At 32.4% G+C, this 21,784-nt stretch overlaps 1 protein-coding gene across 1 annotated transcript in view; it reads right to left on the minus strand.

The window, feature by feature from the left end:
• Positions 1-14,917: 14,917 nt before the first annotated feature.
• The window catches only part of LOC123528263 (tyrosine-protein kinase STK-like), a 43,214-nt gene continuing 36,347 nt past the window's right edge, over positions 14,918-21,784 (minus strand). Inside the window, exons 2-7 of the mRNA XM_053532285.1 lie at positions 20,479-20,534; positions 19,874-19,968; positions 18,003-18,071; positions 16,916-16,992; positions 15,472-15,740; positions 14,918-15,130 (exon numbers count right to left, since the gene is read on the minus strand). Coding sequence (XP_053388260.1) covers positions 14,918-15,130; positions 15,472-15,740; positions 16,916-16,992; positions 18,003-18,071; positions 19,874-19,968; positions 20,479-20,481 — 726 coding nt within the window. The 5' untranslated portion in view covers positions 20,482-20,534. The remainder of the gene's footprint in view (positions 15,131-15,471; positions 15,741-16,915; positions 16,993-18,002; positions 18,072-19,873; positions 19,969-20,478; positions 20,535-21,784) is intronic.

Below are 21,784 nucleotides of genomic sequence, written 5' to 3' on the forward strand. Positions count from 1 at the left end.
ATTTCCATACAGTATTCTATATGTAGGCGGGACCTAAGACATGTTCTCTAACTGAGAGTACGGCTTATAACCACGCCTCTTCCTCAGTTGAAGAATATTACAGGTAAACCATGATACAATTAATATTATGATCTGAATCTTCACAAACATTGCCAATCAACCAATAAATCATATGTCATGTAAAACATCATCGGCTATCAAGTGACCGTATTTTTCAATGAATAGATAAAAACAAGTTAAAGCATAGCTAAAGTCCCTTCTAGGGCACATCTATATAGATTTATAATGATCATCTTGTAAAATTGTGGTTGTAAAGTCTGTTTTAAACATTGGTCATCAGTGTGTGGAACCCCAGGATTGGACACAAGGAGAAGACCATTCTATTGACATTCTGTATGCTCCCGTTTAAGTGCCCCCGGGGGGCATTACATTTTGCACCAAGGGGTTGGTTGGGGTTATTTCTGCATCAACATACAAAAAGACACTAAAATTGTGAAGAAAACTATGTTGTTTTCTACTACCTAAAAATGTCAAGTCCGCTATTTCCACAGTATTTACGCTAACATAAGCTGTTAATTCTAACAACAAAAGTAAATCCGTTGCCACTTTCAGTTGAGGAAATACTGCAATTAAGAAACACTGGCTGTACACATTGACCCGATTTAGATAGATAGATTTATTTCGATAATTGAGCAAAACATAACATAGTTACAGTACATGCATATAATAAAATTTATAATCAAATATAAAAGTTGTCATATGAAGTAATGTGTTATGAACTATGTCAGTCACATCAATATCAAGGATGACACAAGAAAGAGAAAAAAAAAATCTCTTATTTCCATTGTGGTCTGACATAGAGAGGCATGAAACATTAACATGAATATATATAAAAAAACTTACCGAGTTCATTATTATAAAATAACGTATATGTTATGCATATGTAATTATAATTGCTCAATTTATGATTCTTAATTAAATGAAAGACATATGAATAAATAGACACCAATATCACATCAATATCGCAGTATATTGTAAAAATATAATTTCTTAAAAAAATGCATTACAACCAGGGACTAGATAACAGAAAGAACACATAAGTTCAGCAATGAAGCTTATCGTTAAGAAAGTGGTCCTTTACCGCCCTTTTAAAACTAGGTATGTTGGGCAGTTGTCTTATGTGGGGAGGCAGCATGTTCCATAACTTGCAGCCCAAGTAGGAAAAAGACTTTAGGCCAAAACCTTTAACTTTCGGTGGCACAAATGACCCATTTTGGCTAGATCTAGTTTGGTATGTGTGAACAGAATCCTGTTTAACGATATGATGACCCATGTAATCAGGGGATTGACCATTTTTTATTTTAAAAACATGACAAAGAGTAATTTGTTCAACTTTTCTGGAAACGGGATTTAAAATCAGTCCATGTCCATATGTAGTGTACCATTCGATGCGCGAATTTGTTGCGCACAATGAGAGGGTCGCAATGGGGTTTTGCTTTCGTATATTGATCATGCATTTGAAGGTAACGAAGCATGTTAACCTTTGCGACAAATAAAATGTTTGACATGCTTCAACAAAGCCTCTTCTCCATCCTCGGGTGTAGTAATATGTAATCCGCGGAGCGCCTTCGGTCATAGAGTCTCCTCAATAAGAAAAGAAAAAAAATACGTCAGAGGGTATTTCTAAGGTCACGGAGTTTGATTGGCCAGCTTGTAATGACAACAGCTTTTGAGGTCAGTTTCACAGTCATGAGTGTCTTACCAATTTTAAGTGTTCCTTCTCAAACAAATGATACCTTTCATGGCATTTCTGTCTGTATTATGCACCCGAAGGGACGTATTATGTTATGACGCCGGTGTCCGTCTGTCCATCCGTCCGTTAGCTATTTCCTGTTTGCTCTGTAACTCTTGAACCCCTTGAAGGATTTCAAAGAAATTTGACACAAATGTTCACCACATCAAGACGACGTGTAGAGCGCATGATCTTGATGACTGGCTTCAATATCAAGGTCACACTTAGGGTAAAAGTTCATACGAGTTTGTTTCGTGTCCGCTCTGTAACTCTTGAACTGCTAAAAGGATTTTAAAAAACTTGCACAAATGTTTACTACATCAAGTCGACGTGCAGAGCGCATGTTTCGGATGGCTGCCTACAAGGTCAATGTCACACTAAGAGGTCAATGGTCATAGATCTGTAACTCTTTAACCCCTTGAAGGATTTCAAAGAAACGCAAAACAATTGTTCACCGTATCGAGACAACATGCAGAGCGCATGTTTTAGATGGCTTGCTTCAAGGTCACGGTCACACTTAGGGGTCAAAGGTCAGATGAGTTTGTTTCGTGTTTGCTCTGCTCTTTTGAACTGCTTGAATGATTTTAAAGAAACTTGGCACACATGTTCACCACATCGAGTGCATGCAGAGCGCATGTTTCGGATGGCTGGCTTCAAGGTCTAGTTCACACTTAGGGATCAAAGGTCATACCTTAGGGCGCATGCTGCTCGGCATTGCGGTGCTCTTGTTACGACATGCAGTAATATCATCCAAATAAAGTCCTAATAATTTTGTTAAAGTTTTACATCAGTGTATAATGGGAATGTAGTTTTTAAACTTCGGAAAATTAAACATAATGCTTATTTTAATCACATATTTGTGAAAATGTGTAAGGTACGTTTATCAAAAGAGGATACAATGCGAAAACCGTAAAGCACGGTGTATGTTTGGTTACTGATCCCTCATCAGATAGCCGCTAAGCTTCCTTATTTGATTGTGCGATTAAGTTTGAAGTGTAACACTCTGTTATACTTTACTCTTAGATTCTACAAAAAAATATCCGGACGGTTTGTGTAAATACGGTAAGTGTAAGGTTGTCATGCCTTTAACATGTTTAAACCCAAATATTCTTTAAATAGGTTACTGACCGTTCCAAGGCGTTACCCATATTTCAAGATGTTTTGTCCGTTTTATGTTTATGTAAGTATATTGTCTTGCTTTTGCATTTCTGTGCATTGCGTGCGTGCGTATCTTTGTCTCGTGCATGTCAAAGTTTGCGCTGCTGAGGTTTGTAGTGTAGGGAGACAGCGTTTTTGGAGCGTGGCTTTCACTGGTGCATATTCTTCCTTGCTGTTTTCATAACACCCCACCCATTTATCTACCCTTTACCTAATTATGTGCTTCCGGGAAATCTACACATATTTTTTTATTTGTAGTAAATCTCGAAAATATTTTTATCATTATAGTTCATCCGTCCCGTTTTATGTCCTGACAGGTGCTTGGTATTTTTCTATTTTTTCTAATATTTAAATATTATTCAAACTCAATTTATCATACTGATATTTATGCATTCGACTTATGTTAAACAATCAGTATCTGGCCGCTTCAAAGGCCAAATGCCGGATGTCGTAGAAGTTGAAAAATAATGGTTTGAATAGTGTTTTTCTGTCACGAAGAAATTTACTGATTAAATGATATTTCTAAACAATGTCAGTCGTTGTTGTCTTACTTTTAGCCTCGCACAGATACAAAATATCTATAAGAGTTACAGCCATTTATTACATGTTTTTGCAGTGATTTATCGAAATACTTGAGTGTAATATATCTGGCATTATCACTGTGAAAAATATCAAGTATATTTTTAAGAAAATATAAATGGGTGAATTTAGTCAAAACAAAAGAAAATTTGTTTGTTTTATCTGTCACTCTTACATTTTCATATTGTATCTGGTGCGCACTCGTGTTTTTTTGTAGATAACAGTGTACAACCATTCCTTAACAAAAGTCAAAGCAAAATAAAAACAAAAAGTCGAAGGACTTTCTTATGAGCAATAAGCTCTCCAAAATACAGCATCAAAGCAAAAACTAGTCTAAGCAATAATAGGCAAGCGTAACATATTCAAAAGAATCTTGGAATATTTGTTTTGTTTTGTTTTGTTTTTCATTTTAAGGTTTAATAGAGACCTTATATAATCATAATTCACAAGGAAGAAAGTAAAAGTAATCAAAGCAAAACATATGTACAGTGCCCTACAACGACAAAGAGACAAATGAGAAATATTTATTTTTCATCATTATATAGGCCTCTATAATTCCTTATAATATTAATATCAGTGAAAGAATTTATCAGTTAATGAAGCAGAGATATAAGAATGACGTATATTAGTCGAAAAGAAATAAACAAATTTCATATATTATGGTTTGGACATTTTGTATTCATTTCCTATTCATTTCCAGATTGTTGAGGGCACTGTACACTTTTCATTAGTAAGAAACCAGGCGAACACAAATTGTACACCATTATGATAATTATAAGTAGCTGATAATATGTTTTATCCACATCTAAAAAACCCATACAATTCACATATAATTAACAAGGACTTTATTTTTGTTTAATATGGACAACAAAATGTCGGAAAGCGTAACTAATTGTAATTATTTAATTTACGCCGACGTAATCACAGAAGAAATTAACCGTATGTTACCTATTATATATTTTTAATAGAATGTTTTCTCAGATTGTTGTTATGAATGTTATGTTATGAATGAAAAATAAGCCAAATACGCCTTATTTCACAATTTTTAAAAAAAAAAAAACTTAGTTTTAGCATAATATTTATATATTGTTTGAATTTGTGTAAGAACAGAACAAATATTCAATCATGCTTATTGCGAGACTTTATATTTATAACATTAGCATTTTAAAGTACTGCAAAACATGTACGTGTTATTCAAACCCCAAGATTGAACATTTTGTTATATTATAGTTTTATAATCGTTCATTAATCTGGATACTACTGTTACATGTTACACGCCCGTTTAAAGGTATACTGGACTCAAATTTCGTACATGAAAACATGAACAAATACTGCATATAGGTTTTTATAAACATAACATTAATAAGTTTATGTGCATTAACAGTATTATGCATTAGGTTAAAATAGTGCACGTTGTATACAAGTATGGGTGAACACAGTATACATGTAGACTACCACTAAAAACTGGAGTATTTTCAAACAATCCGCTGTCACTGTATACATGCACAATTAATTGATATATTTAGTAATTTAAAGGTGGTTAATCAGATTTTTGTCAACAAATGAATTTCTTCAAAACTTAACCATCTGATCATTTACATATATTTATGTTCACCAGGTTCTTAAAATGCAACAGATTTTCACTGGAAGTATTTCTAAAATTTGATTTTCCTAACCTGGTTGCCCAACCAAGGCAGCTTTATTTCAACATAAGTATAAATTAAATTAACATATTTTTGCCTAAGGAATGATATGAATATAATCACTCAAGTTGTCAAAGATTTGCATTTACAAGTACATAATTTGCCAAAATTCATTAGAAATGCAACTTTTAATTAAGTTATTATTAATTACCCCCCCCCCCCCCCCCCCCCTTTGCCTATCTCGGCTAGGCAACCAGTATAGAATGAAAATAGATAAATTCAATAGATTTACGCTGTTGTAAAATTTGCCTTTGTTTTCAGATTGTTGAAATATCAAGTATTTATCAAATACAAATGTAAAACTAGATATAGAAATAGACCACTTTCTAAATAGTTTTATATCACCGGGAGATTATTACAAAATTTCATAAAATGTTAAGTAATACGTATTTCCAATAAGGATCTAACTGTATGTAATTGGTCTTTAAGTTCCTTAAATAAATCTGTAACAGAATATAGAAAAACTGAAAAATGTCACAAAATATTGCTAAAATGTGATTGGCCACCTTTAACTATATCTGATGAGAATTTTTACATTTGAAATAAAATCGCAATGCCAAATATAGTAAATATCTTAGTCTATGATGTTACTAAGCAACTGCATGATTATGTTGGTAAAGATCATAGTCTATGATGTTATTACGTTACCGTTAAAGAAACAAAAACACAAATAATCGCACATTACAGAGAACTTGAGGCAGAGAGAAAGTAAACAAGAGGGTCATGATGATCCTATATTGCTCACCTGTTAAACCTGGCCTTGGAATTATCAAGATAAACATTCTGACCAAGTTTCTTGGGGATGGGGCCTAAATGTGGCCTCTACTGTGTTAATAAGCTTTTAAGCGTCCATATAATCTAGTTTAAAACTAGGCATAGGCATTATCAAGATAAACATTCTGAAGTTACATAACGATAGGGTCATAAATATGGCCTCTAGCGTGTTAACACGCTTTTTTTCTTTTATATGATCTGGTGACCTAGTTTTTGACCCCAAATGACCCAGTTTCAAACTTGGCCTACAGATCATCAGGACAAATATTCTGTGCAAGTTTGTTTCAAATCAAAGCATTAATAAAACTTCTATATGGCTGAAAAGGCCAGAATAGAACAATTACCCCTTTCAGGAAAAGTAACTTTAATACCCAGGAGGGAACCTAACCGGTTTGTTTTTAAAGAAACCGAGATCTTATTGTGACTTAAGCTGTGTATAAGTGTGGTTTAAATCAAATGAAAAATGTCACTTCTATCGTTTTCACAAGGTATAAATTTACAAATTTTGGCTCTTTCAGGGGTCAGTCAGAGGCCGTAACTCCGGAACCTATGATTGGATCTGACTGATACATCATGTAATCTAAGATCTATTGTTGTTAAAGATATTTTGTAAGTTTGTATTAAATCATATCATAAACAATAGTCCCTATATGGCTGCAAAAGCAAAAATAGTAAATTTTGGCCATTTAAGTGGCCATAACTCTGTAACTCATGATGGGATCTGGCCAGAAAGGAACCGAGATATTATGCCAATACAAGTTGTGTGTTAGTTTGATTAAAACCGAATGCAAAATGTGGTCTCTATCGTGTTCACAAGAAATTGTGGACGAATGGCGATCACAAAAGCTCACCTAGTCACTACGTGACAGGTGAGCTAAAAATAAAGTCTGCTTAAATATGAAATTAGACAGACAACAAAAACTAATCAAGTTGTACACTTATTTTCAATTCTAATTCTAGATTTGTGTAGTATAAATTCAATACTCGTTTCTTACAAAAATCTAAATCGATGAAAGTATGCAAAATTACAGTTTTAGTAATCACCTTTATGTACTCTATTATGATTCTATGTTTCATACTTTTAGTACCATCTTAGCGTCAAACAAAATATGCAAAACAAACCAATCAACGTTAATAAAATGATAATATTATTATAGAAGCTACCAACAAAATTACGTTAAGCAATCCGAACCTGTAAATCATGTTTTCTACAATGTCTGTGTATATTTTTCAGGCATACTAATGTCTTCCTATCCATATGATTTTACAGAACATTGTCGATTTTAGTCCACATATTTCTGTAGGCCTCAAAGAAACTATGTAGATCCGAAAATGTTGGCCTCTGGTCCGGGTAATGATTTAAGCAAGCACTCATACACTTGAAATACCCTTTGGGCCAGTTAGCCGGTTTAGGTTTTTCCACAACATTAGCTTTCATATCTGAAAATAAAACATTGGTGAGTGAATCATTGGTAACAAAATTTTCTTATCCAAATATACCGTCTAACCTGAGAATCTAAAATCACTTTACGGGACGAATAAAGATTTCCTTCCTTAACATGCAATTTTTCTGCTGATGTCCAAATGGTTTTTCAATAAGGTCCGCTAATATTCAGTTTGTCATGTGTATATCGGTCTCAAATTGGTCATCTTTCATTTTCATTTGAGACTAGTTGTATACGATTTAAAATAACCGCCTTAATAGCTTTCAATGTTGATTATCGAACCAGTTCATTACTTTTCCTGCTAGAAATAATGTCGAAGACGTGTTGCTTACTTTAAAAACAAATTTCCTGAGGCTGAATGTCTTTTATAAGATACTTAAAACATCAGTTCGCCACTTTTACATTATTGATGACTCGCTCAGTCATTATGTCCTTTTGAGTGAAACCTCTTGCTTAAAACATATTCATTTTTTGTCAGTTGTCCTTTGTCTTCTTGATAATATAAATATAGGTCACATAGGTTACTTTAAAGACTACTCTGAAGTTCACATTGATGTTATACACAGCTATTTGGCATCGTACATTACACCGGCGAAAAAATCCTGCATTGTGTATTTGATAAGATACGTAAGTAAATCAAATTAAATTAAAGATACAGTATCCGAAACAGCCTTGAAAACAGTCGTCAGTTCTTGGAATGATTTCTTGATTTTCCGAAGTGACTTAAATACAACATTTAAAGGAACATTTTATCTGTATTTAGTTGTATAAAACAACAGGATGTTCTGCAGTTAATCTATTTTTCTACTGTCAGAAGTAAGGTATCGTATTTCCGAGACGGTCATAGATAAACTCACATGCATTACTAATCAAACACCAATGTCATTTGAACTCAAGCACATTGTGCTAATAAGAAATCAAAATGCATGAACATATTTCTTGATCAAGATAAAGATGTATCTGTATCATCTGCATGTTGTCTTTTGCCTGTATATGTTTTTAAAGTTTTTGCTCAAATCAGATGTTTAAAATAAGGGGTGTTCATTAACAATCTTTTGTAGTACTATTTTCTACAAGTTATTATACTGTTTATAGGAACTTTATTCACCGTTTCAAAGAACGTTTAGGCAAAATTTAACATGAAATGGAAAAGCTGCAAAATTTCTACAGAGGATTTAGCATTAATCATGCGTAAATTCTGATAGTCAAAACGATTTCTATTCCAATTATATCTATGTTTCACGGTTACTTTTTGGGTGCAGCAAAACCTTTTAGTTTTCAAATTTCTATCACGGGATATTCTAAAGAATTAACACCTCTGTAAACAGGTTGAAGTGACTTGAGGCTTCTCGAAACTGTAGACGAGCAATTTTTAAGATAAGGTAATAACTATTTCAATTCTTGAACAAAATCTTATATGTTATGGTAAGCATCCACTATCATCATGATAAAATTAACTTATTGGACCAATATCTTACCTTTCTTTGGCATTTCACCATATGTTATCATCTCATACAGCAGTACACCAAAGGACCAAACATCAGATTGAATTGTAAATATTTTGAATTCTTTTGCCTCTGGAGGTGTCCAAAGGGCCGGAAAAGCGGAGGCTGTGAATATAGAAACAGCATTGGATGATAAATTATTTCATCATGTTGTCATAATGTAAATTTATGTTTGACGTCGCGGGAGTGTAATAAAGTCATTACATAAAAAGGATAATACGCTAGTGTAATAAAGCTTTGACGTCGACGTCGTTTATAGTATAGGAGACGTTGGTCAAATTGACTTGTTTATGTAGTAAAAGAAAGTAGTTTTAATGTTTCGACAGGAAAATTTAACATGTGATAAAAAGAATATTACATTTGTGACTTTCCACATTGAATGTATTAAACTCGTTGAATAAAATTGATAAAATGCTCGGCAGAGCCTCGCATTTTATTATTTTATTATTTTATTCAACTCGTTTCATAAATTCAATATGAAAAGACATTCATGTAATATCCTCTATATCCAGTATTAAGGTAGTTCTGCATGTTTGGATCGATTTTTTTTCTACAATGTAGAATTTGATTAAACTCTGATTTTTCAAAACTTCAGAATATACCTAGAAAATTCAGTAAATAAAAAAGACAGGGTCGTGTGCTTGATTTTTTGCTAGACTGATTTGAAAAATTTGAACCTCACGCAATATTTCATAATGGGAATATATGGGAAAATCATAACTTTCATAACATTTTCGCAAATAGAAATTTTTCCACAATGTAGACTTTGATGAAACTTCTCACGGATGTAAATAAACATATGGCCTATAATTTGGTGAAATAAAAATACAGGTCCGTGTGCCTATTTTTGAGATATTTGACCAAGATTTAAGTGAACCGGACATTTCACGCTAATTTTAAGACATTTTTTGAATTTTTTAACGTGTCATATTTTTTAATATCATATTTTGACTTTAGAAATATAACAACAGTGCCATTGTAATAAATTTACTCACAGCTTTCGATTAAATCATAAAATTATTTTCATTTCGGTACGCCGAATCCAGGCTTTATTCTACGTTTTCCGGATAAATGACGTTACGCCATCACTTCCGGTTTATCAAACGTGCAGAACTACCTTAAACGTACGTCGCACGCTATTTTACACATAGGCGATTTCGAGATACATGTTGATGTGCATGCAGCTATTTAAATTATGAGTAACTGACGTCCATGTATGTTTTTACTACAGTGATTAAAAGATTTAAATTACATTTTTCCCCGTTTAATTTTTAGAGAACTTATAATCGTAAAATACATAAAAAATCGAATTATCATCAACAAAAATGACGAAAAATGTAACGTTACGCGTAACAAGATGTTAGTATGGCAGTCGGTTTTTTGACGATAAATCTGTTAATTTTAAAGATATCTGGACAAAATAACCAGCAGACGACATTGAATTTTGCCGCGCATCATTCAATGCGTTTATTTTACGTCATTTCCGTATTTACTCGCTTTAACAAAACCTTGACGGCTTTTTCTACAAGCGTTACGCTCGTCATCCTGGTGCGTATTTATTCAATTATACTGTAATAATTTATCGGAAAAAATACCAAAACTTATACTATCATAAAATGCATACATTAACAACTATGTACATGTTTAAATCAATAATCATTAACAAGTATTAAACGACTACGGTATATTTTAAAAAATTACATACTGAAAATGTTACGTCAAAAAGTCCATTTCAAAAGTGAGTTTCACCATTTTATGCGAGTTATTATTGAAAGTTGGCATTGATCTTTATAGATGGCTAAAAGTGCATTGTATGAACTTTCTAAAGATATCTGACTTATCTTGTTAGTATAAAACTTTCATGAACCATCATTCTGTGAAAATATTACATCGTTTACAGTAAAGCTGCAAATATTAGATTGCATAACGTTACGTCGTATAATTTCACTTTGCTGTACATAAAAACGCAACGTCTTTGATGATTTTATTAGCTCGATTTCCATTAAATAACTTTAAAGTATTTTGTTCATTTTACAAATTTGTGACGCATATTGTAGATCTTTATTATCTTTCTTCTATATTTTCAGTATCTTCGAAATAATTTATTCTGAACATTGTGCCTAGAAGTAAACTTAAAGTATGAACGTCTCATCTATGATAATTTGAACAAATCACTTTTACATTTAAATCTAAGGTCCAGTCCAAAAAAAATAATGTTCTGTAAGAAAATTGTACTGGACCTATAAAGAAAGAGAAAATTGCATGGCAAGCGTCATTTTATTTGATGTGCCCCGAAAATGGAAGTATTTTTAAATTACTTTCTCAACGAATATATATTACATATTCTTACAGACCTACCATCTATGAACTAATCAAATGTTCTGTTTCCCGTTTAGTTTTTCATAAAAACCAGTGTTTTAAGTGGTAATTTACAGGTCTATATGAATGCATTACATTCGAGGCATTGTAATACCGTGATAAAATTAAGGCGATCAGTTAGCATACGAAGTTGAAATAAATAAAAGTAATACTTTTTATCTACACTTAAGTTAGGACAATTTCATACGCATATGCATTTATGTATCATAATTATACAGCTTTCAAAAGTAGAACAGTCACTCTTGGATACTTTTCTAATATAATAAATCAAAGAGGGGAAAATTATACTTTTATGTTCTAATGAGCACACAAAAAGAATAAAAATCATTAGGCACAGTCATGGTGTCTTAATTGATAAATTTCAAATGAAAAGAAATCTGCTTCGTCCGCAGTCCCTCACTCACATGGTCACACAATAACTGCTCCCTCGCTCCCTCACGTATGTCATTTTGCTGGTTTTTGATGTTATACAGCAGTAATTCGGTCAAAAATATGCTTCCGCAGTGTAGCGTAATCGTTAAGATCCCTAATAAATGTTGTTTTTTTTTTTCATTTTAGCGCATTTGCGCGTAATCCCGGGAAAAAAGGATACCTTTCATTATTGTTTTTTTTTTCTTTTTAACTTTTTATTACTCTAAAAACGATATTCATAAATGTCTTTTTTTGGAAATAGGTCTATAACGGAGTGAAAAACTAGAAACTGTATCAAAAAGGACCTGAAGCAGCTGAATTATATAATAAATTTCTTTCATAAGTATATAACCTAGATTAATGTATGCTTTGACATACTTATCTTTATTTATCATTCCATTGTTGTATATTTCGTTTGCTAATATAAAATTCGAAAAAGTTCGTACACAGCTTAGTGTCCGAATTTTAACTATAGCCGTCCAATTTTTAGTGTTTCGTTTATTTTCGCTCTATATTTTCCGAATATATATGCAAGTTGTGTATTATTTACTGCGGTAATAATAATAGGTATAAATGAATATACATAACAAATAATGAAACGCAACATTCAATTGACCATTCAATCCATCCGCGTGTCTTTTTGCAGTCGAATAGCCGATGAGTATGCAAGAATTCATGACCAGTTGGTAATTATTTACTCGATCATTCATTTAGTCAGCCTGAAAGATTTGTTTCTTCAGTATTTCCGTTTATCTGTCTGTCTTACTAGAGATTATGTCGGTCAGTATCTATACGTAGTTGATATACAAATGTTATGAATTTTGTCAATGATTACTCTATCTTATTGATATTTACACAAATGAAGTGTGATACCCCCTCCCCACATCCCCCACCCCACCCTTGTCTGAGCATTGCGGAGAGGCGAGAGTGGTACCGCCAAAAGAAAAAAAAGCACAGAAACAAACGGCCACTTGAACAGAAACGTGAACGCTAGATGCAGAACTGTGACTAGTATCGGATGTGAAGTTTCAAGGCTTTCCGCACAAATATAAAATATAAAAAGCTGATTGACATTTTGATGCTTTACATGTATTTTGAATAGATATAAAGAAATCATCAAACTTTGATACCGAACTATGTTTTTTTCCTGCTTATAATACGCGGTCTTTAATAAAGACAATAAACAAAATTTAATCGATAACGCCGTTATTTATTAATTTATTATGATAGTGCACACAATGTCTATAGATCTAGGTAAGTTTGTCCAAAGCACTGAGATTATTAAACTTTTTTTTAACATTTTATTTCATTTTGAGCACGAAACATTTTTCATTTGTAGTGTCGCACATGATGTGAATAAAAAAGGTGTTATTTAAACGGTACTTAAGCTGGTTGAGAACTGGTTATAGGGCCTAAATAATTTCTTTATGAAATAATAACTTCCCAATCGTTGTTTAACGTAGGATAACACGTCTTTTGATTTCGTATGCATAAGAATATTTGAGCCGCGCCACGAGAAAAGCAAACATAGTGCGGTTGCAACCAGCATGGATCCAGACCAGCCTGCGCATCAGGATCCATTCTGTTCGCTAACAATTTCTCTAATTTCAATAGGCCTTGAAAGCGAAGCGTATGGATCCCGACCAGACTGAGCGGAGGTGCAGGCTGGTCTGGATCCATGCTGGTCGTAAACGCACTATGCTGGTTTTCTCATGGCACAGTTCATACTGATTGATATATTGTTTCGCATAAGAAAGAAAAATAAGGGTTATTCTATGATAAATCACACTTGCGAATTTGTTATTTCGATTCTAATAAGACATACTAGTATTAACAGTGTTAGAAAAAAATGGTAACTACGTTTTACGACCGTGCTACGCACCAGGATCGGATGACATCACTGCACGCGCAGGATTATCGCAAAATAACCGTTGTCTGATTTTCTTCTATTTGTAGGGTTATTTGTTGGTCGTGTTAGAATTAAATTTTTGGTGTTGTTTTAAACAAAAGTCAGAGTACAAAACTGAATTTAGCATGAAAAAAGTTTTAAATCCACAGGACCTGTTATATTCTTAAATGCATAAATTTTTTCTAAAATTAACTGCTTTACGGTTTAATGAAAATTTTTTTTTTCAAATATTTTCGTGCGACAGCACTGCCTCTTTGTGGGTTATAATCATCCTGATCACCGTTGATGCTAGGTTTGTTAACGTCCGGAGGTTGATATAAATGTTTGCGATCAACACGGTACAACATGATAAAATGAATTGCAGATTAAAATGCATATATATTATTTAATTTGAAGAAACGGGCGGTAATAATTAATGATAAAAAACAATAACAATGTGTTCAAAGCAATAACTGTAAATTACGATACCATTAAAGAATATGCAGATTTATCTCAACGCATTTTTGCTATTTATTTTCTCAATTAGTAATTTGTACGTCGAACTGACGTAAAAATGACGTTACGCATTTGTGCAAAATAGCGTGCGACGTACGTAAAGTGTTTAAATTGCTAACAAAATAGTGGTCTAACTGTTATTAGTAAGGTTAGCGACTTAACACTGTCAATACTACGTTAGTACATTACTTCTACTGCGACATATTAAGACCTACAATAGAACGTAAGTATAATTGATTTATTTTCATGATGCGATTCACTTTTGCAACTTCTAGATGATTTCTCCAAAGCTTTTTATTATTGATATTTATATACTTTGTACATAAAAAAGCAGAAGCCATTTTATTTTGGTTTCAATTTGTCATATTTCTTTTTTGTTTTGTCGACAATATAACAAGACGTTCCATGTACATCGCTGTATGAACACATCTACAAATGCCTCTAAATTGTTCTAGCACTTGTTCGTGTGCAAATGTTGAGTTTTGCTCAACCCGGAGCTAGCTGTCGTGGACAGTAGCATGCATTTCCACTTCATTTCACGAACTTGTTCAATGAAACCGATCCTGCAATTTTGTATTTTTACCGTGTTGGGAACCCCGCTGTCCTAATTTATCTCAGCTCAAACATTATTATTAGAATAAATCATCACTTAATTAGATCAGATTTAAATTATCTGGTACGGTGAATATGTAACCTAATGTGATCATATATTTTACGACCAACACGTCCAAATAATTACATTACGCTTTTGCTATTTTTCCAAAATATTATCTTAAATAAACTAAAATAAGAAAGAGATTCCGTCTTCGACAAAAGCATAAAAATAAGAAAACGATATATCTGTCATAATCGTCAACCAACCGAGCAAGTCCAAAATCGGCAACTTTTACCAAATGTTTTATTCCAACAAGAACGTTTGCACACCTCAAGTCTCTGTGTACAAATCCCTTCGACTCCAGATAGTTCATGCCATCTGCAATCTGCCAAACATTTCAAATGTAACAACAAGGGTTTTTATTAAATCGATGAAAAGTTTGATATTACAAGTAAACACCTAAAAATGGAATAAGTTCGTAACCTGTTTAAACAAAATAATTTTCAAATGTACAATCGCCATATAAATATGAACTAAACTGATTCAATTTATCTGTATTTTTTTTTTTTAATTTGGAGGATGGCTAGTCCAAATCAGGACCTATATGACACCATCTATTTAGTACCTTTTTATATACAAAGACCACTAATCTCATAAGTAACTTAAGAAATTAATTATAATTAGGTTAAAACATATATAAGCTATGCAATAAATATATAAAGTCACCTGAGAAGCAAAGTAGTTCATCTCTCTAATCTTAATTGTCAAACCACTGTCCCTCCTCAGGAATCTGCACAGGTCACCATTACACATATACTCAGTTATTATCAAGATTGGCTCTTTATCTCTGCAAACACCTATCAGTTCCACAACCTTATCGTGTTCCAGTTTGTGCATGGTTCTTGCTTCATCCAGAAACTTTTTAGAAGTCATCATACCTTGCTTTAGCGTTTTGATAGCAACCGTTAAAGAACAATAATCTTTCATAAGTTTTCCTAAAAGGAAATAAATTCACATGATAATTTTGCGTGAAGAATTCAGGTATAGTAATTGTTTTATTTATGCATCTATTATTCACTGTCTACCAGTTCAGAATACCAAACAAAACCTTTTCTTTTGCTGAAGACATACATGATGCAACAATTGTTGCCTGTGATCTGTATAAACTTGTTAATTTTACTGGCTTTGTTTTAGTATATGACAACAGCATAAGTTTGTTAATTAAAGCATGTACAATGTAGAAGTTAATTGTTTTTAAGCAGTAGCATGTGTAAATAGAAAGAAAAGATTTGTTCATTTTGTCAGTGGTACCTTTTTTTGAAAGAATCATGAAAATAATCAGAATCTGGAGAAAATGCTCGCAGGGTCTTGAACATGATTTAATTGTCTAGGGTAAAAAAAAATTGGAATTTGAGTAGACTTTAAGTAGAAACCTAGCTCTTAAAGATGATTCAATGTCAGAGGTAAACTATCCCTGCTCGCCCAAATTTTTCGAAATACAACTGGCCACAGGAAACAGGAAACAAAAGGTGAGATAAAAGGGGATTTCCTTTCTGTTTAACCCTAAAACATCGAAAAAGACATCTAGTGGGCATTTGTGACGAAACTTGCTGAAAATCGGGCGTCATCAGATGATAAACTCTCAGAACAGTTCAGAAAAAAGTAAATTATTTCTTAATGGTGAAACGGACCGTTAATCAAATCACTCTCGGAAATCTTCTAACAGTTTTTTAAAGTACTTGTATTTCACCACTTTTTTTAACTAAGTGTTGCTACTTATGGCAAAACAAGGCACAACGGTGTAAATGTATGAGTAATTTTCATGGCTTTTTTCTCAATTTTAATCAATTACTTTAGTTATGGACAATAAAGGATGACATTAAATACAATGCATTTCCACTGTTTAGTTTGAAATAGTAAAAGCAGATTTCTGCAATATTTCTTTTCACAAATACGAGTTGAACTTTTGAATTACGCAGACGTGTAACGAGCTTTTAATAAATAATATCCCGATTTGCTTCCTCTACATGGGACACTTTGGAAAGAGCAATCTACTATTTTGTTAAATCGGGTCACTCGGGATCAATTGTTACTTTTTTTTCTAGTATTTTATGAAGATATTTCGAATGTTTTTTTTTTTTTTTGTTTATCATTATGATTGTTTAGTTACCTTTATGAACAGTCCCGAAGGCACCTTCACCGAGTTGTCTTTCCACATGTACAAACTCTCTGTCTATCTCCACATCACTACAAATATATATTACGTTGCTGCAAACTAATCTAATAAAACAAAATTTGAATATTTAAAGACATTTAGAACTATACACATCGCCCTGAGTCAATCTAGCGACGCTACGAATGTTTTGTTCATTATTTTCCGTGATGAGTTTGAACTTGGTGTTGAGGTCGAGATTACTTTAACATGTACAGTTACGAGTCATTATCCAATCCCAATAAAAAAGTGATATCAATAATTATTTCACGCATTTTTGTGAAGTTCCTAACAAGAAATACGTATTAAAGAGAAATAATACATTACCATTTTTCCAGGATATCTGTATTGTTTTACTATATTAAAATGTAATCGCCTATATAGCTTAACGTATATAGTTATATAACTATAAAAGATACAGTACACATTGCAGTCATAACAGACCTGACTCAATGTTACAAGCCCCTGTGTGCAATATTCGATAAAGTTTTGGGATATTAAGAATAGTGCATTTCTCCATGCAATGTTGTATGGTGCATTTTATTATATTTTCGAATATTCCTTTTCTATAATCTTTCCGAATTGTTTTAAAGTGCAATTTCAAACAATATTACTGATCAAGGCTTAATATTATATTCGTGTTGCGTGTTTCAGTTTAGATTGGAAATGAATATTGATCAGCTTTGTTCATAAATCACTTGATAAATAATAAACATTCAATCTATTGCTATTTAATATATTCGAAAGGAAGATAAAAATAATGCAGAAAAAAAACAGATTTGCTATTTTGTTTTTCACAAAACCAATGAATTATCAATATAACTTTGTTGCGTGACTATACAGTATAAAACATATATAACTTAAATACCTTTATGTTTGACAAAACCGTATAAAGGCCCTTATATATTTGGTTCTGTAAAACTATTTTAATAATAAATAGTCATTACGAATCGGCGTTGTTTTGACTGAGTTCATCTACGAGGGGGTAATGAAATGTGTTACATACCTCACGCTGTATAACAATAATAAGAACCACATATGTTACCTCAAAGAAGGAAGATTTCCGTGCAAACCATCATCTACTTCTTTGTCAGGTTCGTTTTCAGATAGGGATCTATAAACAAAACAGCATCTATGTTAGCTATTTACTTAGCAAGCAAAATGTCGGTAGATTTGATTAGATTAGATTAGATTAGATTTTAGATTAGATCCGATTCGATTCGATTAGATTAGATCAGATTAGATTAGATTAGACTAGACAAGACTAGACAGATAGATAGATAGATCGACAGACAGATAGATAGAACGATCGGTCGATAGATCGATTGATCGATCAATAAATCAATCGATCGATAGATAGATCGATCGATTAATCGATCGATAGATAAATAGAGAGAGAGAGAGAGATTGTATTTATCAGAAAAGATGCGGAGCGGACAATATACTTTGCTACACATCTGGTGAATGAATGTAGTAGTTACAGTTTAATTCACCAAATCCATACAAGGTTTCTCTTTAAATCGGGGCTTAATTATGCAAGATTCAGATTTAAGGATGTACGAGCGTTTTGTTTTTCAGGACATCCGCCATTTTGAAAAATGTTTCTTCGAACATTGCTTTCTAACAAATGTTTCGACAAATATTAATGCTAAATAATTAAAATATGGCTAATAATGTACCATTTAACCAAATAGATTCTAATTTTTGCGCGATTTTTTTTCACCCTAATTTTGGGCTGGTATTTGCCTAAAATTGACGTAAAATTTACAATGGGGTAGGGGTAGGTAATATCAAATATCTATTAAAGTAGAGTTGGTTTTAAGCTTTTTCTATTAGATACATATAATGATAAGCTATAATTGAAATAAAAGTTTTTAAGATAGCAATTTATATTATATAGAAAATATGAATTAAAACAAAAGGAACAATAAATATCAAAATTCACCAGTTTTTAACAGTTTAATCTTAATAAATCTCTTAGATGCACCGTGACCCCAACTTTTTTTCTTTCCATTTTGAAGCATTTCTGCGAGTCATTATAACCACAAAATATTTTGAAAATCTTAACGTAAGATTTTTTTGTAGATCTAAATATCTTTCTTCAATTGAAAATAAAGTGGGTGGGGTAATCATGTCAACATGTAAAAATGAAAGAGATTTGTTAGTGACATTTATGCTTATATAATACTGACATCACCTTGTATTCATTTTAACCTGTAAGACCCGAAATCCCTATAACATTAAGTGGGATATTATATGTTTTATAAAGTACCACTATTCTTTCCAATTTTACAAAATTTCAGAAATTCTTAAACAGTGGATGAGGAAAATGCCATATAAAATTAAGACGAGTTCAGTGACATTTCTTCTCTTGTTTGTCTTGGAAACTAATGTTCTTCAAGCTCACAATATATATGAAAAAATTCTTAACGTTAGAATAAATTCGTTCCTACATCCTTAAGTCTAACGTCATTTTAAAAGTTGTAATAGCAGGATCATATTTAGGTTTTGAGATATCTATGAACAATTTCCTAGCGAAAATAGTTGGTTTCTTATGATAAATTTTGATCCGTGACAACATTTGACTTTGTTTTTCGATTATGCACTTTTATTTGGAAAATTTGTCTATTTTGTTAACTAAGATAAATCTGGAAGAGTATATCTACCAACAGATAAAGCCATACTTATTGAAAAGTACCGTTTAAATCTTGTTTAGACCATAAATTAAACACTTATCAATATTTTTAAAAAAACAACAACAATGTTTCTAATAACACATTGGAGAGTTTTAGAATGATGCATAGCAAGAATGTTATTATCTAACATTGAACGAATAATTAGGTAATAGTATTGCTGCAGAAAAGGTCGAACTGTAGACCATGAAACGGTTAATTTTATTAGAAAGAATACACTTACAAAGACGCACTTTTAGATAACGTCAGACCTTCGGCGAATAATGTTTCAAAGTCACTGTCTTCATCTGATAGGTCGAACCAATAGTAAGGCGACGCCTAGAATGGATAGGCCTTTGAGATATCAATCCGTTATAAAACAAGAGATTAATGGTTAGACTTATTAGTACAAATATTTCACCTTTAAAGTACTCTTACCTTGAACTTGTTTATATAGGAATATTTGCATATAATTGGCAACAAAATGCACACCAAAAATAAAAACAAAACAAAGAGACAAACTTAACCTCAGCAAGGCACATCTCAGTGTAAACAGAAGTCCTCGCAAGGTCTATCCCTAGTACAAAATAAGGTCACACACAAATGTTCGTGTAAAAATATAAAAAGAAAACCTAAAGAGAGACCTAAGTGTATTTTAGAAGGAAAAACAGTAACCGACTAACAGGCCAAAAGTCAAGTACCAGAGAATACATAGACCCAATATATATGTATAAAAGACCAAATATGTGGAAAGAGACCCGGCAAATCTCATTGGAGACCCAATTAATTGTTAAATTCATAATGATTGCCTGTCAAAAGTAGTAAATAGAAGAGATTGTGATTCCTTACCATCGTCAGATATTGTTATGTTGATGTCAGTTTCCCGTTATAGGCTCGATATGCAGCTGAAAATAGATATAAAATCAATCTGTACACCCTTCCAAACGAAACAGGTATGGCGCAAGTATCATTTATAACACTTTTTATAAAAGTTTATACGTCAAGCACAAATTTCTGTTTGATTCAACGATTTTTGACAACTTATTTTAAATCACGGCCGGCTTTTGATGAGAAATATCGAGTTTTCTCTGTCTGGATTATCGATTGTTTTTAAGCAGTTACCTCCTGATTGGATTCCTTCCCTTATATTAGCTAAAGTCGTATAGTAAAAATTCACTTCATTGATTGTGGTATTGCTTTGGACAATACATTGAAATAAAGCTGTAACTCTCGCTACTTAATAGATTCATATATAAAAATTATCTCTGTAAAAATATAAAACATTTAAGTAAAATCATATAAAAACATTATGTTAACAACAACAACATGTAAAGTATGTTTTCTCCTTGATCAAAACGAGACTAATATAAAGACACATGTATTCCTAATTCATTAGTTTGCATGCTCTTCTCTATATAACGGCATTTTTATGTCATTTCACCTAGAGGTCATGAAAAAAAGTTATAATCTTAGCAATACAGTATCTGACATATTTATAAATTTCCAGCAGTATGAAAAAAACTTGATTAAACAGGCATGTTAGTAAAACATTCCTACGTATTTGACTGATTACCAATTTTAACTGGGCTTGTTCATTTTTATTGCCAGATAGCTTAAAAAAGAGGAAATAAGGAAACTTTTCAATTAATGAATCTACTGGTATATGGCAATCATAGACCTTTAGAAAATGTCATCGAGTTATAAAAATAGTTCTGATTCATTCTGTGTAGGTTACTAACCGAGTTGGAGGTGTTCATGAATTGGAAATACCCGCGCTGGTGCGAATCTAAGAGGTAACTGACTTACACAACGTCACATTAATTTGTTAGTTTTTATTAATTTATGTATTAAGTCTTTCCTTCCCTAAGTCAGAAAAAAATGATTGTGGGAATTTCTTTAACTACAGCAGCTAAATTCAATTAATTGTAATACGTAAAATAATATTAAACAGTTCATGAAAGTTTTGCTTAATACGCCAATGTAAAAATGCATTTATGCTAGCCGATTATTTATTGTGAGTTTTTCTGTGTTTGATTTTACAGAAAAACAAACACCGCACCAGTGTGGTCTCAGCCCCGCTCTCCCTGACTTCAATATTTCACATTCTGAAGTTCATATGAAGTGATTTAGCAAATATCGTCCGAAAATGGTATTG

This window comes from Mercenaria mercenaria, unplaced genomic scaffold (assembly GCF_021730395.1).
Source record: "Mercenaria mercenaria strain notata unplaced genomic scaffold, MADL_Memer_1 contig_1084, whole genome shotgun sequence".
Taxonomy (NCBI): Eukaryota; Metazoa; Mollusca; class Bivalvia; order Venerida; family Veneridae; genus Mercenaria; species Mercenaria mercenaria.